This window comes from Nanorana parkeri, unplaced genomic scaffold, assembly GCF_000935625.1.
Source record: "Nanorana parkeri isolate BGI_ZX_2015 unplaced genomic scaffold, ASM93562v1 scaffold1031, whole genome shotgun sequence".
NCBI lineage: Eukaryota > Metazoa > Chordata > Amphibia > Anura > Dicroglossidae > Nanorana > Nanorana parkeri.
In genome coordinates, this window is record NW_017307299.1 from 355,325 (window position 1) to 373,360 (window position 18,036).

At 40.3% G+C, this 18,036-nt stretch overlaps 1 protein-coding gene across 1 annotated transcript in view; it reads left to right on the forward strand.

Annotated features, from left to right (window-relative positions):
* The window catches only part of ECT2L (epithelial cell transforming 2 like), a 37,161-nt gene extending 22,079 nt beyond the window's left edge, over positions 1–15,082 (forward strand). The window contains exons 14-22 of the mRNA XM_018567330.1: positions 466–555; positions 2,112–2,326; positions 3,887–4,034; positions 6,576–6,649; positions 9,055–9,211; positions 11,034–11,099; positions 13,023–13,111; positions 13,489–13,661; positions 14,909–15,082. Of these exons, the coding sequence (XP_018422832.1) occupies positions 466–555; positions 2,112–2,326; positions 3,887–4,034; positions 6,576–6,649; positions 9,055–9,211; positions 11,034–11,099; positions 13,023–13,111; positions 13,489–13,661; positions 14,909–15,039 (1,143 nt within the window). The 3' untranslated portion in view covers positions 15,040–15,082. The remainder of the gene's footprint in view (positions 1–465; positions 556–2,111; positions 2,327–3,886; positions 4,035–6,575; positions 6,650–9,054; positions 9,212–11,033; positions 11,100–13,022; positions 13,112–13,488; positions 13,662–14,908) is intronic.
* The last annotated feature ends 2,954 nt before the right edge of the window (positions 15,083–18,036 follow it).

Genomic DNA, 18,036 nt, shown 5'->3' on the forward strand with positions numbered 1-18,036 from the left:
GGAATATCCCGCTGGGCCAAGCTTCAGTATCTCGCTAGTCGCACCGCTCTCAAAACACCTGAACAATCTCATTGTATGCAGGCATTGTTCAGGTGTGGATGGAGGAATCTGTTGCATTTTTTTCCATCTGACCATAGAAAATCTGCACATAATCAATACAGGTGAAACTCGAATAATTAGAATATCGTGCAAAAGTTCATTTATTTCACTCATGCAACTTAAAAGGTGAAACTAATATATGAGATAGACTCATTACATGCAAAGCAAGATAATTCAAGCCGTGATTTGTCATAATTGTGATGATTATGGCTTACAGCTCATGAAAACCCCAAATCCACAATCTCAGAAAATTATAAAATATAATATATGTGTGTGTTTAGTGCTTAAAGACTAAAATGCTTAAAAAACAAATACAAGTGGCCTAGAACTATAAATGTTCCTGTTAATATACCTTGTATATTACAGCATGAAGATAATGATGGTGATGCCATATCTGAAAAGGCTGCTATTTCTCCAAGTCGATCTGAATCTAGGTTCAGACAACTTTCTATGCTGGTAAGTATGAGTGCAATGCTTGGAAAAATTAAAGTGATAATGTATACTGTATGTATTTGAAAAAAAAATCAAACAGACTAGTGTAGAAAAAACACATGTAAAACAAAATACAATATTTGGAACCTATCTTTTGGTGCTGAGCATTTCAGTGCTATCAATTGGTGATAAATTACTAGTAGACCGAATTACTAATCCTTAGATATTTGCAGTTTAAAATAATTGCGTATTGCAGCAGAGAGATCTCAGTGATTGAAAAAGAGCTGGCCCCATGACTAGGTAACTTCAGAGTCTCAAAGCTAGCACAGTACACTATTAAGTATCCTTGTAAAGCTGGCCATACACCTTACAATTATCTGCAGATTTTCTGTGGTCAGATGGAAAAAGTGCAACAGATTCCTCCATCTACACGTAACTGTGTGGATGGAGGAATCTCTCACGGGGCCAAGCTTCAGTATCTTGCTAGTCAGCCCCGCTGTCTGTCAAAATACCTGAACAATCTGTTTGGATGCAGGCATTGGTCAGGTGTTTTGAGAGCCGACTAGCAAGATTACGATAATTGTAAGGTGTATGGCCAGCTTTAAGCACATCACTGTGCTTTATAAATGTACGGTTTGGGGTTTTTTAAGCAGTGATTTGGCCATGATAAGACCAGTTGTCTTTTTTTTTTTTTATAAATGCCCTGAGCATGCTGACCCGACATACTGACCAGTAACCAGCTTATACCAACATTGTGGACCGTGATTAAAATACTTTTTGATGCAAAGTCTCACGGTATGGAAGAAAACACTAAAAAATGTAAGAATAGTAAATGACATCTGGGTCCAAACTATGACATTCAATCATTTACTTGACGTTGGTGGGCATACTTTGATGCCTTACATTCTTTTGATTTTTATCTGTTAGTGAAGTATGTTGCATTTACTGGTAAGTTGTGTCCTATCAAGAATATTGTTACAAGACATGTTATTATCAATGCCAAGTGTTATAGATACTGAGCAGTGTACATGGTCAAATAATGGTATTTCTTGATATTTTTTTTTCTAATCTGAATGATTTGTTCTTTTCAGTACACTTACAGGGTTATTCACTAGAGGGTGAAGAGTTAGGAGGAAGCAAAAGAAATGAACAATCTCGACCAAAATATCTATTTTGGAAAAATCTCCAGTTCAGCTCACTTTCCAGTTCAGCTATTTTGTCCTAGATTGTTTGCTTCTCCTGCCTTCTCCACACTCTTCACCGTTTTGTGAATAGCCCTGTAAGTATTCTTGTTTATAATATAACATGTTTGCTGTCTCACTGCTTTGGTTAGTGAAAATGTAGGAGTCATTTATACACAGCAATCTCCCTTGACTTTGGCTCCTCCCTCAGAATCAAATGTCCTTCATGATGGTGATTGTTTCCGTTGAGTTTTGAAACTTATGGGACCTTTGATAGTGTATGTGAGGTTGATTGTGAAAATCATGTTCATCTACAACCCCAATGCCCGTGTTCTTCTGACCTCAAAGGTAAAGTTGTAGTAACCCTGTCTGAAATGTTTTTCTTTGTTTTATACTCAGGATAATAAACTTCTAGTGGATGTAGGAGACAAACGTTCAAGGTTTGCTCAAGAACTCCTTGAGAGTGAGAGGCAGTATGTACAAGTCCTGGAGATCATTAGAGACATCTATGCCGCCCCACTGAAGTCAGCACTGTCATCAAATCGTGCAATCCTGAGCATTTCTAACATGCAAATCATCTTCTCTGATATTGTCAATATTTTACAAATCAACAAGTATGTGCATGTTCTTACTGTATGTTATGTTGTCATTAGATCCCGGCAAAGTATATGTAGAACAACAAAAGATGAATGGTATTTGGTTGTTAGTGTAACTGCAGTGTGTACTTTAGGGTATCCCCTCTTTAGTGCAAATTATCTTCACTTATGGGTTAAGTGCCTATGGATCATACTAGACTGTGTGCCGCCGACTGTAGTAAATCATTTAGCGAAAATCATTTTTATGCTCCAAAGATGAGGTCCAACAACATCAAACAATGAGAGTTCCAGCTGAATTGACATTCATTTAAATATATGTTGATACCCACTAGTGACCAGCATGCATCTTAGTCACCCATTTAGCCTCTTATTAATGAGTATACAGTTCAGTTACCCGTCATCTATACTTCTTTTCCTCACTGTCTTTCGAATAGTCATCTACAGACACATGACCATTTACCTTTATGCTGGCCAGTGTGCAGAAGCACTCCCTTACAGTAGCTAGAACAATATGGTGATGCTGATTCTTTAACTTAAATGATGACTAGATATGAAGTAAAAACATTAAATTATGTGTAAGGTCTTACTTTTTTATGTTTGTACCTCTGGATCTAAAATATCTGTACCCCAGAAGTTGAGACGTTTGACACCCTGATGTGCAGCCTGTTCTCTGTTAACTTCCAGTTTAGGCAAAATATGGCACAAAAAGGGCATTTGGTAGTTTTGGTCTGTGGCGTTACTCAGGGCCGGATTTACTCTGTCTGCTGCCCCAATGCCAGGTTCCTCAATGCGCTCCCCTGTATGCAGGCTGCATACAAGTGATCTTGGCGACATCTCCATGATCACTTGTACAAAATATGCGGCGGATTCCCCGCTGTACATATAGCCCTGCTTGCCCAAAGCAGGGCTAAATTTAGAAAACAACTACTCGCCCAGCTCCTGGAACTGCATGTCCCGGGCATCGGGAGATAGGCATTCCACACCACTGCTGCCCCAAGGCCGGGCCTCGGTTGGCCTTGTGGGAAACCCGGCCCTGACGTTACTTTCCAAACCAAAGTTGATTACCCATGCAGTATCACTACCTACCACACCAGCTTTATTGGAGATATGTTTTATATATTTATGCAACTGTTCTATATAAGCTAGTCTGTACTTTGTTAGCAGCCTGTTACCTTCCTGAATAGCTTAGATAAGTAGTATAAAAATGACTGAAAGATGCACTAAAGATGCCATTGATTATCTTTTTCTAAAACATACTTGCCTGGCTGTCTGGCTTAAATACTTTGAGTCACAGATCCATAACGTGCATGCTTTAAATGTTTCAGAAAAGTGTCTGAGTTCCCTTTTTCTATACTTGTCCCAGGTCAGTAAACCATAAAGCATTGAAAGCAATGCAGTAGCAGGACAGCCAGTGAATCAGCATTAGCAGTAGGAATGGACAGCAATGGTAGCCCTTCCATTCTTTCAGGTGTCCTTTACACCATCAGACAGATGTAGGCATAGTGCGCATCCTAATGTTTGCTAAAGCTGCAGTTGGAAATACTAAATAGTATCAAAATACATCTTCTTCTGCTCCAGGCAGCTCTTAAATGAGTTGATAGACAGACTTCAGGAATGGGGACCCGCACAATGTTTGGGAGATGTGTTTATGAAATTTGGATCAAAGCTGAAGATATACACCAATTTTTTCAACAACTACACAGTGATTCTAAAAACAATTGACAAGGTATGCTCATGATGAATACAGGAAGTAAAATGGAGTTTCTTAGTTTCATCCTGATGTGGATATTGTATTGTATGTACAATATATTATAAAATGAGGTGGAGTAGTGTAGGAGTGATACATAGTGGCATTGTATTTTCAATGAAATGCTTACCTTCATGAGTAAAAGAATTGGGTGTTAGGTTTCTTAAAGCTGACTGCCAGACCTGGAAAAGAGTTCAGTTGTAATGCAGGTGGTGGGCGGTCTCAGTGTTTCCCTTTAGGAAGTGTGCATCTCACTCCCTTCCCCCAGGGACACACATAGTGTGCACAGCACAGCTTGAACATAGAAGCATAGTTGCCCAGTCCATAGCTGTCAAATTCACCCAGAGAACTCGGGAGACACACGGTCCTCTCCCAGGTCATCCCGCTGTTGAAGCAAATCTGGGTGATGATCTGCATCTACCCGCTGTACTGTGGAGAAGGTGGTTACCAGAGGGGGAAGGAAGTAGGTGAAGTCAAATGCAGAGTGGGCAGAGATCCCAGAATCTCCAGGTTCCACCTCTCCTCCTCTCTGCATGTCCCTGCAAAGGTGACAAGGTGGGAGCAGTGATGGGGTTAGTAGGGACAGGGGGAGCAGTGATGTAATATGCATTGGCAGAGTTGCCGGTTGGCAGAAAGGTGCAGTGTTGGGGCACAGTGTCAGGGAGGCTCAGAGTCAGGGGTGCTGGGTGGCAAGGAAATGCAATATTAGGGTACTGGGTTCTTCAAAGCAAAAGCTGTCTACTTGTAAGTCTGGAAGGAAGCTTCTCTGACTGAGTGCCACCCAACATGGTCTAGGCTCCTTGACCGCACTGACTGTTGATCTAAGGTAAGTGCAAGGGGGTTTAGTTAGCATTGGGAGGAGAAGTCATTAGAATTAGGTTTTTTAAAAGTGTAGTTAGTCTTTAGCCCCCTTCAGACCTACTGTATTACCTCAATACATGGTAGCACATGGCACTCTGTGCTTAAAGTTGAGGTGCCTTTTATTTAAAATGATACCCCAATCCACAAACACAGCAGATTCCAAATGCACTGCAGCACATGTGTCTTGTGTTATGGTGCACTGCATTAAAAAAGGTACAGGCCTGGTTTATTTCACATTCTTCATGAACTGGCTACCTTCATGCACTACATGTTAAATTGTATGCAGCAGCACACCACAGTGGAACAACATATTCATATTTGATCTGCAATGCTGGCCACGTGATGTGTACACTATGAGGACTTAGGAAGGGGGCTTTCCAAAATAAAAGGCAATAAGTACTTTCCATATATTTTAGGGAACTTCCAGCTTATTGAATCTGACCTTTTTTAAAATTATGTTTGAGATCTTGGCTAATATGTTTTAACCCTTTCGCTGCCAAGGACGTACGTCGTACGGAGCTACAAAAGTGCTTCCAGCTGGCCAGCTCAGTACGTCGTACGGACCTGGCATTTACAGTTCTACTATAAGCTGATGGTCGCTTTAGCGACCATCAGCTTATAGTAGAACTGTTCAGCAGACTGTCCCCTTTAAATTAATAGCTGTCATAAGCGGCTCACAAGCCGCTGATGACCGCTAATTTTAAAAATACCGGGCGCCCCCCCAAATTGCAGAAAATTCAAAAATGGCTTGGCCAGCTGATTTGAAAAATGTTCCGGAGGGCTTGGCAGCGAAAGGGTTAAAGCATTTCAGAGTTTAATAAGAAGAATGCTTTATTGTTTAAAATCATCATACAATAAATAGAAAAACACATATATAATTTCCTTATCATTGATTCAACTAAGTAAACTTTCAAACAGCATTTTCTGAATGTTTTCTCAACTCCCCTCCCCCTCTTTCCCTCCACCCATGCTGATCTAAACCAGATTGTTTTCCGGGCCCCATAGAAGACTATGGGATCATACTGCACAAGTACAGACAGCAGAAACCTGAAATGGCATTTACTGCTGCTATCTCTATCCCAGAGCAATCCCTGCACATTCCCCGGGGGAAAAGGGGGGCTTTGGGCAGTGTAGTGTTAACACTGTGTTGGTTTCTCATGTGCGACAGGTATCTGCGCCATTTAAAAAAAAAATTATCCCAAATAAATTACTGTACATGTGCTTTAGCATTGACATGTACAGATGTAAGCCTGCACCACACTAAACAGCCATACCCAGCAGGAAGCACATCTGGAACAATTTGTGATGCAACAAGACATGGCCTTCTAATTTCTGGCCCCATCAGCTCAAACCAACTCCCTACCCTAACTCTCACCCCTGAGTCCCTGACCCCTTCTGTATTCACTTTAGAGGCTATCTGCATGCTTGGAAGTGCAGTCAACATCCCTGTAGAGCAACAGCTGCAAGAAAGTCAAGTTATCTAATAAAATACCCCAATAAATGCTCTGAGATATATCCACTTTCAGTGTGAATCACCTGCTAGAGTGGTCTGTAGACAAGAAATGTCATTGTGTTATCATCAAGGATTGTGTATCTATGCTTTATATGTACAATTATGTTATGTTTTAATACATATAAAGCTGATTTATGTATTTGTAGTGCAGAGAAGCTACGCCAACCTTCCGAGCTTTCTTGAAAAGACATGATCAAACTGTTGTAACTAAAATGATGAGGTAAGTAAGCAGATTGTTTTTAAAGAAGAGATGTACTTTTCATTTCATTGTATAAATTCTAAATTTAGTGACAAAAAAACACTATGCACTCCACAGAAGAAAAACGGCCATTGTGTATGTTCAATCAGTAACACCGAGCAGACTAATAATCCAATGGAAAACAAGTGTTTGTGATTCTGCTTCTATCTCAACACCTCATATGAAATGACCCATAGATTTAATATGTTTCTGCTCTGATTAATGTAAATGTAAAAATGCACCTGTCACATACTGGTAGACCTAATGCTATGAAGAAAGAGGGCAATGAGGGAGGTAATCTCCTTTCTTCTAGTAAGAATTATTGTATTTCAGGAGTGTTCCATTTAAAGGGCAGCTGTTATGAGAGAAAGATGTAGGCTGCCATGGCCGATGTTTTTTTGAAAATGGTAGCTGCCGGACACCACACTCACTGACTTGGAACCCCTGATCCTCTTAACTGTTCTGGGCCAGTGACTCTGAACATTTCTAAGCCAGTAGAGACAAACATTTTCAGGAAGAAAGGTCATTAATGTCAGCCTACAAATTTCTTTCAGAACAGTATTCTGCTAGCCCTATTGTAGTCCTCTTTTCTCCTTAATTGAATGTTAGCATGGCAGTATTAGAGATAGGGCTAAGGGAGGGTTAGGTGTGATCCAATCAACAGTTACAGCATTAATGTATATCAGCATTGAAAATGGTAAATCCTGTGTTGTTTTTAATTCTTGATGAACAGACCCCAGTTGTTGGGTCTGAGTATAAGTATAAGCATCAAGTATAGTCATATAAGATTACTACATTTATATATTGTTTTTAAAAAAAAAATCTACAACCTTCTCTGTAAAAAACAAACAAAAAGGTTATGGTGTCTAAAACAATGCTCCTGAGTGTGTTGTCAGTCCTTCTTCAGCATATCACACTTAAGCAGGCGGGAGCCTTAAGAAATGACGCCCCTGATGTGCTGAGAATCTTCCCCTATTGTAACCCGTGTGGCCAATCATTGTAATCCAGGAAAGGTGGGTGGGGGTGTTTATGATTAAATTGCATGGCCCTAAGCTGTGTTGAAAGATTGTGGGAGTACTACTGAACACAGTGCCACCCTCATTCTCCCCAGCTTTAAGTAACAAAAAAAGTCAGATTTAAATCTGTCTGTTCTAGGCAACCAGTGAACATTTGACATAACACATGTCAGCTAAGACAGAATGCAGAGATATCACAAACCTCCACTGGAGGGTCTTCAAAAGACTTCTAATAAGCCCTGTCATAGATTTTTCTGTCTTCAATAGTCCTAAACAGTCTGCAGAACAGCTCAGGAATACACCTTTGAACTGCACTGAAACTGCAACTGCACTGAAAAAGTTTCATACAGTCTTCATATTTCTTCTTACTGTAATGGAGTAAAAAAAAGTGGTTACACTAATGTATAGGAACACCAATCAGTTAGTCACTACTAAGCACGCGTATATTACAAGGTTTACATGGACACCTAAGAGAAATGTAAATCAGATCCATAGCAAATTTGGAATTAAACAAAACCTTATTTCTTTATGTTTAATAATATGCTGGTCTTTGGATTGTACAATCTTGTCATATATTGTACATAAAGATATGCCCAGGATAGCTGGCAGTAGGGGAGAGTCCGCTGAAGCAATCTAAAATATTCCAGCACTCCTATACCACACCCCTCGGACTCTGTGTTACCCTCTCTAGGAACTCTCCAGGGACAAGAAAAGATGGTTGCATTTAGTAACCGGTGCTCTCATTTTACCATTGCAATTAGGAATACAGAGAATCACGTTAAGTGGGTCAGTGATTCTTGCTCATCAGTTTGGACATACTTTACAAGCAATCTGATCTCTGAACTGAACTTAAGTATTGTTTCACTTTTAAAACCCTTTTACTTTACTGTTGCTTATGTCTGTTTTGTAATATATTTTATGTATTTTTTCTGCACCATTTTTCTTTTAATTAAAACAATATTTGAAAATAGTTAAACTAAATCTCTGAGTTCTGTAACTACAAATTAAAAACGACACCTCTGTGAAGAGCTACTGTAATACAAACACGTACATTCCTGTCTGGGTGCGTCAGTGATGCAGACATTCCTTAAAGGTCAAATTGCAACAGCAATTTGACCTGGTGCATATTTCCTTTAAAATGTGTGATGAAGGCTACCATGTGTGTATGTAAAGGGTTAACTGCAGTGTCAATCACCCTCAGTGTGCTGGTGCTTAAGTTGTTGTCCCATGAGCTGGGCTTCTTATAGGGTGTCATTCAAATGTGCATTTCATACTTTTTTGCAATGGAGCCAGGAAAGCATTGCAACCAGAATCAGTGGATTGTAACTAGACCTTAATATTGTAATGGGATATTTGTCTATTTTCCTTTAGTTTACAGGAATTGCTGTTATTCCCGGCTGCTCGATTTGAAGAGTATGTGAACCTTTTGTATGCTCTTCGCCTTCATACTCCTCCAGAGCATCCAGATCGCAATGATTTAAGCACAGCTATTACAGAGATGAAGCAGTACAAGGATTTCATTTTGCGGGTTGGTAATTTTTGATGCATACTGATTCTCTCACGTTTCAGTATTGGGTAATATTTTCTGCAAAATTGAATTACAGTTTATCTATCTAACCCAACAACAAAATTATATATATATTGCAGCCTACCAGTCCTTAGATATAATGGCTGCATTAGTTTCCTTTTCAGGCATTTCTCCTTTATTTTCACTTGGTGATTCTGACTGTAACACACTTCCTGTCCTAGGGTGACAATGCCCATCCACTGTACTATGTCTATGGAGGAGCACTGTTGTCACACCAGGCTGCTTTTTTCCTAATTTGGATTACGGAAGGAATACCTCCCTCTGCTCATCACAAAACCATGGGCAGTGTTCTGTAGCAGAAAAAGTGAATAGTGACACAATGGCATATTCCAAAAGCAGTTTCTTTATTGCTTTATAAAATCAATTACACAGATGAACAGGAAATTCTAACATGTTTCATACACACAAGTGCTTACTCATAGAATGATTCTATTTCTAAATTCTATGATTAAGCATTATTTCTAATTTCTTCTAAAATTCTATGGAGGGAATTTATCAAAACTGGAGCAGTTGCCCATAGTAACCAATCAGCTTCTCTCTTCAGTTTGTTCAATTAAGCTTTGAAAATGAAAGAGAAAAGCTGATTGGTTGCCATGCACAGCTGCTTCAGATTCTGTCTGCTTGGTTTGATTAATTCATCTCGATGACAAAGCTCCTGTTTGTTGGAAAAATCTGTTTGTATGGATGAGTAGCTTTTGGAATATGTCGGTGTACCATTATCCACTTTTTCTGCAACAGTATTACCAGTGACGAGCACCTGACTGTGGCATGCAAGCGTTAACCGACCTGGAGCGACACCGTGGTGTATTGATACTGTGGGAGTGTTCTGTAGTTCACAGAGATGAATTGGGCAGGGCTTATAACATTGTTTGACATTTCAGTGCAGCACAGTCAGAGTGCTTAGTAGATTAGGAACTCACTGGATTTCCGGTGGATCAACAAGTACTTTTCGGCACCTGCAGCCTTTAATATAGTCGTATAGTTCAGCGATTTATTGCATTATGGCTTTTTTATTTATTTTTTTATTTTGTCCAATAGTAAGTACTGTATATAATTATCAAACAAGTATTGATTACCCATTATAAGAAATCAGTGATCATAAAGTGCATGGGCAACTGGCTTTTGAAGGTCTGTTAGACATTTTACTGCTGGTTCTTTAGTTCAAACACAATTGACCAATTTAAATAGAATAAAACCTTTGGTCTGATACACATGTTCTTGTGATAGAACCATGAACAAAGTATTCTTCCATCAGCAACACAGCATTATGCATGCGTATGTATGTAGGGCAGTGGCGTAACAATCGCCATAGCGACCCAGGCGGCCGCTATGGGGCCCGGCCAGGGCCGCCTGGGTCGCTATGTAATGTTGGGGTGCTGGCTGTCACAGACAGCTCAGCAGCGGCCACGGCGCATTTTCCCTCACAGCTGCTGCGGAGCTGTGTCAGTGACAGCCAGCCGCTGTGGCTCTGCAAGTGGCATAACTAGCAATCACGGGGCCCCATACAAAATTTTGCTATGGCGCCCTGTGATTTCTAGTTACGCCCCTGATGTAGGGGTAGTATCTCTGTGGGAGATTTGCCCTCTTGTCCTGTCCTGGAGGCAATGATGGTGTCTATAGGACAGGGGGAGTCCTTCCCACAGTTACATAGACAGCAGTACCAAGCTGACAGTTACCAACCTTTTATACTCTAAACTAAAAATTAAGTTTTGGTTTCAGTTCTACATGAAACACATTTTCACTAATAATGACATTTTAACAGGTGAAATCCACCTTAGAAAAGGACACAGAGCTGACACATCTACAGAAGACCATCCGAGGCTGTCCCGTAAGTTGGCATTGTAGAACTGCAAATTTATCTAAGTTCTTTTGTGTCTTTCTACACATAGGATGGCCCCTTCCATGAGGTCAGGTAAAAATCTTACCTCTGGTGATAGCAGAACTGAACTTCTTCTCTTCAGTCATGCTGTAACCATCTACGACCATTTATTTAAAGAGACCTTTTATCTCACCAATAACCTTCCCATAAGATTACTGTATATGTGTATTTATTGAATTGTATGCATGTAGCTGTCACTCAAATGTCACTGTAAAGTATTCCTCTTTGATTATCCCCTGGCAGCTATGTATAAGCTTATGTATGGAGGTAAGGGATGTGGTGGAGGAGCTGGACCAGCACAGAAAGTAATTTGACACTCTTGGCATGCGTGCAAGGAGGGAGGGGGTGTAAATGGGAATTTACTTTTCCTGGAGTAGTCAAAATGTTTGGCAAGTTCAAAAGCACATTGCAAGTGAATAAATAATAATTTATGGAAAGGAAATATTTGACTTTTCTGTGCTTTTGCCTGCAGTTTTTTTTAGTTGGTGACAGTTTCTTTAGATTTTATGTATACTTTGGTGGACTACGACTTATTCCCTTGCTACCCTGCTGTCCTCTAGCCAATTGGACAATTCACAAACTATAATAAATGTATTGTTTGCCACGCCAATCATTATTTAGCACAAATAATATGATTTGCTGTAATTAAAATGCCTTATGGCAAATAACAATATTGCTGTTAAACAACCAGTTACTCTACTACAAAGACATCTGTAACACCTACCTATCAGCAGTTCTGCCCTCCCCCCTCCCCCCCCTTGCCCATCAACTGCCAATGTATTAACAAAGCCAAAGTAAAGTGAGGGAGAAGGGAAATGTCTTGTGAAATCTGTAAAAAGATGAAGTTGGCAGAGACAGCCCCCAATTTACAGTGGTCATGTGACCTCCTAGTCTCATGTTCTGGAACAAGCCGCTTGTTGGTTAATATTGCAGGGAAATGAGCAAGAAGTATAAAAAACCTGGTAAGGCTTGTAGGTTTCCTTTATGACGTGATTCTGAAAAAAGGCTAAAGTCTTATCCTTTGCAGAATTCCTAGCATGTTACAGAAAGAAATGCAGCACCAAAACACATTGGGGGGCATTTCTCAAAACTGGAGCAAACAAAATCTGGAGCAGTTGCCCATGGCAACCAAGCGGCTTCTCTCTTTAGTTTGTTCAGTTAAGATTTAAAAATGAAAGAGAAAAGCTGATTGGCTGCCATGCACAGCTGCTCCAGATTTTGAAATGGAACTGATGATTTATGATGGAAAGGACAGTAAAACTATTTGTTTCTCTGCTTCTCTCCCCTTAACCATCCCACAATCCTTCTTCTGGCAATGAGGCCTCAGGAAAGCAGTGAGCCAGGTCAAAATGCAGTAACCATATGCTGCGGTCAACTTTTATTATACTTACAACTATACTGTTAAAAGATGAAAGCTGATGGGTCATTTTGGGTTACTGCTCCTTGGATATTATCGCAACTCCTTGCAGCATTTTACAGCAATGACCCTATGGTGTGTATTAGGGCCTATTTACACCGGGCGGGCTGTGTTGTTTAGTGCAGGCAAAATGCAAATTCATTGTTTCACCTCTCTCAGTTGACATCAACGTGTTTCATTGGCGCTGGGTAAAAATGGAACTTGGTTAGTTTAAGCACATCACAGCAATACGCATTAAGGAAAGAAACGTACACAAAACGCAACACAAACAAATGCACTTTACCACAATGCAAGGCATAGAAAACAGATGTAAATGCATGTCAATTGTAATTAGGGCGGCAACGTGCACTAAATGTAGTGGAAGTGGTGTGGATCCATTATTGAAGTAATGGTCTTTTAATTTTATCTAATATTTTGTAAAAATGAACATAAAATGCTGCTGCTCTTTATTTTAGAATCTAATAGAAGCTAACAGACATCTCATTTGCAAACAAGATGTGGCTCTGCTCAAATCTGCTAATGAAGACATAAGTGCATCCCTGAGGTAATAATCTATGAGAATAATGTATGGTATGTATATATAGATCAGTAGTATTCTTTTCCATATAGTATAATTTTTCCAGGCCTTTCAGTATGCACTGGTAAACCACACAATAGTTCAGAGGGACATACAAAGGCTTTTAAATGACTTCAAACGTTATTATTTACATGTCTCCTACCTCTGAGCACATGCTGGGAAAACATTTATATACAGATGGCAGACTGGTAGGGGTTAACGTAATCAGACATATGCTTTTTTCATTCTCTGAGTGTGGGTAGTTTGTCCTCTCCAATATCTGGGTATCAGTGACTTAGCCACTATCAAATGAATGAAACAATCTTTTCTGATAAAAGGTGACTTTCTTTCCTTTGTTTCCCCAGGATCTATGAGCACATCAGTGACCTGTGTCTTTTTCTCTTCAATGATGCACTGGTGATATCCAGTTGTCATATTTCCTATACCCCATTCAAGCATGTACCATCAACCTCGTACCAGTTTATGGCTTCAGTCTCTTTAGGGCGATTGCTGGTGGAAGACATTCCAGATACTAAATGTAGGTTCACACATACAACTGAATTCTGTCTGTGAGGAAAATGTAAAGAACATAAAAGTCTTTCATTCTACAAAGGCATTCTTCTCTAACCGGCTGTTACCTAAAGAAAACCTGTAAATAGAGAAAATGGAGGCTGCCATTGGTGACCTCCACCCAGGGGCGTAACTAGAAATCACAGGGCCCCTTTGATCTCTAGTTACACCCCTTGCAGAGCCCAATTGAGATCCCACACAGCTCACCTGAGGGTGACCCTGCAGAGCCCACCATAGACACTCTAAGGTGGGCTCTGCAGGGTCACACTCCTTACCTGAGCCCCGCCTCCTCCTTTAATGCCAACCCCCTGGCCTTGCCTCGTCCTCCACTGCTGGGTCCAGCCTGCTCCACCGTCGCTGCTGGCTCTCATTGACTCAGCAGCGGCTGTGGAGAGGAACACGCCGCTGCACAGATCACTGTCAGTGATCTGAAAAGCGGTGTGTTCCTCTTCACAGCCGCCAGTGACAGCCAGCGGCGTGAGATGCCATAGCGGCCCAGCAGGGCATCAGGAATGTCCCGGCCGGCCCCTCTGTGCCCCATAGTGTGCACCTGGGTCGCTTTGGTAATTGTTATGCCACTGCCTCCACCGTAGCAAATATAAAGCAACTATTTATAGGAAGTACACAATGAGCAGTACCATCTGTCAATTCTATTTTCAGAAAATGTATGATTCGTCCGGCCACCTGAGGTGCAAAATAAGAAGCAGTGGAAGGGTTAATAATTTCACCACGTCAAAACAAATAAGCAGATCCAGAGATTCACTTTGACTTTCTACATGTCATGTTGTTGGCCAGTGAGTCCGAAAATATTGCAGCCAGAGGCAGACAGGCAACTAGCATTTTTAAAAGGTGGTCAGCAATGGTAGCCTCCATGTTTGTCAGTACAGGATTTCTTTAAAGCAAACCGATGGCGTCTTCAAACTACATATTAGGTATGAACCCTGGACTATGTACTAAACACCTGAAGGAACCAAGTTTTCCTTTAATTCTAGAATGCCCTAAGAACACCAAAATCTGGTGCACGGGTCATTGCTCCAGCCAGGAAATGAGGTGGGCTCTATCTGACTTGCTCCAACTTCTGATGCACATCATGAGAAGCTCTCTGTGTGCAATGAAATCAGATTAAGCAATATGTGACTTACATAATATTAACAGTGAGTCCGGCACCATTAGTATGATTCTTATTGTATTTAACTGTCATTTCTAAATCTATAGATGTGAAGAATGCGTTTGTTCTACAAGGACCCAAACGGAGGTGGATTTGTTTCACACAAACAGAAGAGGAGAAGGTCACTTGGCTTTCCGCATGTCAGCGTGCTATCCATGCCAGCATTGAAACAAAATAACCATACCCGTATCTACTACTGGAGTGTTGTTATAGATGTCATTATTATTTGACAATTATATGACAAAGCCTGTTGAAAGATAAGATATAAGCCACATTCAATGATCTATGACTAATGTCTAAGGTAACCAAAGGTCACTAAATAGTGCAAATCAATCACCTTGTATTTATGACATCTGTACCTTGGCTGGAATCGTACATGGCGCCCGGCTGGTTCTATAGTGAGGGGTACTTCTGGCCTCACACAGTACTCTTTTCTGCAGCAGATACCAGGCAGTGTGAGTGTTTGTGGGAGTAACAAGATGGCTAAATTCTGTAAAAAATGTCATGTGAGCTTTGGGCGGAAATGTCGTTTCCCATGAGTTTATTATCAGCTTACACTTGGGGGCATATTTATAAACGTTGAATATGACTTTCACCCCAAAATATTCACTAGTAATGTATTCACATTTAAAACACATGCACCTTGTAGTGAATATTTGGTGAAGGCCAGATTCACTACTTTATAAACATTCCCTTTTATGTTATTAAATATATAATGTAGAATTATGTAATGGGAACAAAAACAACCATTGACTCTTGAATGGGTCAGTCATCTAAGGGGTTTGTGTACAATGGGGTTTATTCACTAAAGGAACATAGTTTGTTTACTTTGCAAAGGTCATTTTGATTTAGTTTAGGCCTGGTTCACACCTGTACATTTTGTAGCGCGTTCAACGCTCTACGAACGCTCTACAAAACGCTCAAACATGAAAATCATATTGTTTTCTATGGGTATGGTTCACACCTTGCCGTATTTCAGCCCGCCTGAACGCGCTACAAATGCCTACGTCTGAAAAGGTACATGAGCTTCTTTGCGGCGTTTTTGACGCGCGTTTCCATTGGGATACGGCCAAGTAGCCCTTGGAAACGCGCGTTTGTCGCGCGGTTTTTTACAGCGAATCGTGGTAAAAACGCACGTCACGAAACGCGCATTTATTCGATACGCCTAGGTGTGAACAGAGCCTTAGTGAATAAGGTGAACCTCTGCTGACTTCAATTATCCAATCACATGCAAGCAAAAATACTTTGTTTCCCCCCAGTTACAGAAAGTCTGTGGTGGGTATCTCGAGGCCACTTACTAAGCAAGTCTATCAATCGAGTTTCAGATATTAGACAATGGGGTTCATTTACTAACGGTTGTTCACTTAAATCATGCAAACACGTGCAAGCAAAAATCTTGATTTTTTTTTTTGCTTGCACGTGATTGCTAAGTGAACATTCACTTTGCAAGTTGAACATGCTCTACTCCAATAGTAAACCAATCCCAGTGTGTCATGCTGATCCACTTGCTTAATATTTTTGAGTCCTTTACTTGGACCAACTGTACAGTTGGAGCATACCACAATACTGGCTAAAATGTTTAGGAAACATATTTGATAGGTTTAAAATAATGAAAGTGTTTTGTTACATGTTTGAAAACATCCCAATAGGGACCCAAATGACCAATGTAGGGGATTGCAAAACGCTGTAAACAGGTCTAATCTTGTATTGAAGGTTTTCAGGAAATGACACTAAACCTTCCACAAAGGAGTTAAGTGCTGATAATAACTTTGCTTTCACAGTAATTCAATCCTTGAAGTTGATAGTTTTAGCGAAGAATAAATCCTATAGATTGCAGATGTCAATAAATATTTCAATTATTCATAGATATAAATGATTTCTTAGGAAAACATTTCTGCACAATTAGAGGTCACCGTCAACAGTGTACACAAGGGAGGCTAGATGTTGGGTAACCCATACCACCACACCAAGGGGGGGGGGGGACACTGCTGCAAACTATACCCTCTAGACGTTATCACCATATTCTCTTGCACCCTGGCATGCAGTGTACATTACATACTTGTTACCGTGTTTTGTGTTCTGTATGCCTTCCGTTCTGTGTGCAAAAACAACACACTTGTGTTACATTACTTATCCCCGTTTGTTCTCTCCCCTCAGCGTATGGATACATGTTCATCTACTGTGCAGATACCTCTAGTACAAACCGTGTTACACTATTCCTTATTTCTTCTATGGAGTAGGTGGCCATAATAAAACTAACACAAGTTCTGTAGTGTGAATTCTATGGTATACATCCCACCGCCCTTCCAAATGTCACTCAACACAGACTTCTACATTTTATACACTTGCCTCCTGTGTAACCTTCTCTGCATTGTTATGGACTTTACCAAGTCATTTCATTCAATACAGATTAACTTGAAAAAACGAATCAATTCAACACAACAGTTGAAGAAAACTTGTCATGAGAGAAACAAGGAGTCTGCCATTGCTGAGCTCTCCTTCTGAAAGTGTTAGTGTCTTGACTGTCATGCAGACACTCTTGCATCAAATATTTTGGGGGGAAAAAAAGTGTCCGAGACAAACGTTGTCTCAGCTTTTACATTTTTATTTAAGTTGTGTGGAAAAATGAAAGATAAAAGCTGAGTGATTGGTATGAGAAAAGGCACCAGCTGAGACAGAAATGGTCTCAGACACTTACAGCTCGCTCCTGTGATAGACTATAACTTCAATACAAATTAGTAAACTAAACATGAGATTATAGTCCATCATGGGAGTGAGCTTGGAGCGGTGGATACTTTACAACACGCCCAAGGACCATAGGGAATAAAAGTAGCCACCCTCCAGAAGGAAGGACATTGTCAGCACCAATTCAGAGATGATTTGAGGATCTACAGCCGAGTGATACACAAATAAGATACATTTCTGTTAATAGGTAAAGTACTTGAATGCATTTTTAAGGTTTAACTCCTGAGTTTTGTGTCACTTTAGGGCCGCTCTTTTGGATTTTTATGGTAAATATAAAATACATTCAATCTGACATTGCCCCAATAAGCGCACCCCTGAAATGGTAATGTATTGTAATTATGCAGTAGACAGATGGCTTGGTAGGACAGGAGATTTTGCTGTCTGGCATCTATTGCCATCGTTTTTAAGAATGTAAAACATTCTTGCTAGT